Here is a 1,853-nt window from a genome sequence, read left to right as displayed (position 1 = left end):
CATGGGGATTCCGATTGCACAGTGCTTGACGGTCATTGCGTCACCAATGGAGGCATTGATGTTGTTGCTGGTAGTAGTAGTAGTAGTCAGCTGAGCGCCACCAACAGCTGATTGCGCGAAAGCTCCACCGCCGCCGGCACCAGCACAAGCACCAGCACCAGCGCCACTACCACCATTACCTCCACCAAAGTGACAGCTGTTGGCCGTGGCGGCGGCGATTTGCTGCTGTTGCAGTTGTTGGTGTTGGCAATGTTCATTCACTGGAATCGTGGTTTTGTAATATTGCGGTAGTTGTTGTTGTCGCTGCTGGTTGCAGTGGTCGTACGGTGTTACCTGGCCATTGGAAGGGTTATATGAATTGTTGGCAGTTGGGTATAGCGGCGAACTGTGAACGAAACAAACGCATGAGAGAGTGAAGAGAGCAACTTGCTTAATTGTTTAATGTCAATTTGAATGCAAGTGTGTGTGTGTGACTGGTTATTATATTAAATTAATAAATAGTTTGTGAGAAATTCGCGTCATGCATTGTGTAATTCACACTTAAATTCACATATTTTTAGCAACTATAAAATCGCCGCTAAATTTGAATCGTTTCATTTTCATACAAAAATATTTGGCAGCATTAATATTAGTACACATTTTGTTAGTTGTGCCGCCAAAAATATTTGATAAGATTATTTTTTATAGTTAGTCGTATGTTTTGGCAAAGTGAATATTAATAGACGCAACGGACGCCGCACGTAGCGGACGCCTCATACGCTCAAAGGTCAATTTTTGTAAAACAAAACACACCATGGTATTATAATCAGTGTTGCCAGAACTTTTTATATTGGCAGAAAAATAAAGTTAAAAAAGCTAAATCACAATTTGAGATATGCCTGAAAGAGCCAAATTAACAAATCGAAAGTTTATGTTGTTATTAAACATGATCATAGTGTCAAAAGATAAAATGTTAAAATTTTTTAAGGAACTACTTATTTTGTACGTAAGTAAACAACGAATCGGTGTGACATTTAGCCCCGTCGCGTGAAAACCTAAAGTCTAAATCAAAAGTTGTTGAACAGCGTCCTGCATAAAAGAACCACCTACCGACACTTTCGTTAAGCTTCCATCCGTCCATCCGTGTAAAAATTCACCGGTGTTGTCTTGCAACTACTGATTCCCGTTCGCCCTTCCCTAAAGGGGATCTGAGTGGTGATAGAGTTGAAAAAAGAGTCTACCCACGCAGAAAACGGATAAAGTCCAGGCTTCAGAAACCTTTCTTTGTGTCTTCTGACGATGGAAAATACAAACGATGCGATGTGCGATGTCTTTGTACGCCATCGTCGTAAAGTATAATTTTTCGCGGCCCTGAGTATCTTTTGAAAAGGTATTCAATATTTGTATACATATTGGGAAGGTATATTTTTTAAATGAGAACTCGCCGAAGTAAAATATCATGCAGCATTTGTCTCTATTTTTTATTACATACCTAACACTAAACCACGCATTAAACATCTTAACACTATTTACATTTATAGCTAATATTTTTATCAAAAGTAAAAAGCTAAAAAAGCTTATTCACTTAAAAAAAAAGCTAGAAGCTAAACAAAATTGTTCTGGTTAAACCCGAATATAGAATGCTAAATCTAGCTGGAAAACTAAAATGGCAACACTGATTATAATAAGAATTTGATGGGATATTTATGGACAAAAGTTTAGATCTCTGCTATTAAAATTGGGTCCCGGTTAAAGTAATAGATGTTCATTTGGATTGGACAGCTGAGATTAAGGATCGCGTATCAATTTTGACGACAGAGATAAAGACAAAGGCAAAGGCAGTCAAAGGGCAAGGTCAAGATTGAGATTAAGCA

The 1,853-nt window shown here is 38.3% G+C and overlaps 1 protein-coding gene across 1 annotated transcript in view; it reads right to left on the bottom strand.

Annotated features, from left to right (window-relative positions):
* Positions 1 to 1,853, bottom strand: part of LOC118738135 — a 2,997-nt gene that overhangs the window by 777 nt on the left and 367 nt on the right. Inside the window, exon 2 of the mRNA XM_036469056.1 lies at positions 45 to 385. Coding sequence (XP_036324949.1) covers positions 45 to 385 — 341 coding nt within the window. The remainder of the gene's footprint in view (positions 1 to 44; positions 386 to 1,853) is intronic.

This window comes from Rhagoletis pomonella, unplaced genomic scaffold, assembly GCF_013731165.1.
Source record: "Rhagoletis pomonella isolate Grant_MI unplaced genomic scaffold, Rhpom_1.0 Rhpom_scaffold_00004, whole genome shotgun sequence".
NCBI lineage: Eukaryota > Metazoa > Arthropoda > Insecta > Diptera > Tephritidae > Rhagoletis > Rhagoletis pomonella.
This window is presented reverse-complemented; position numbering and strand designations above follow the sequence as displayed.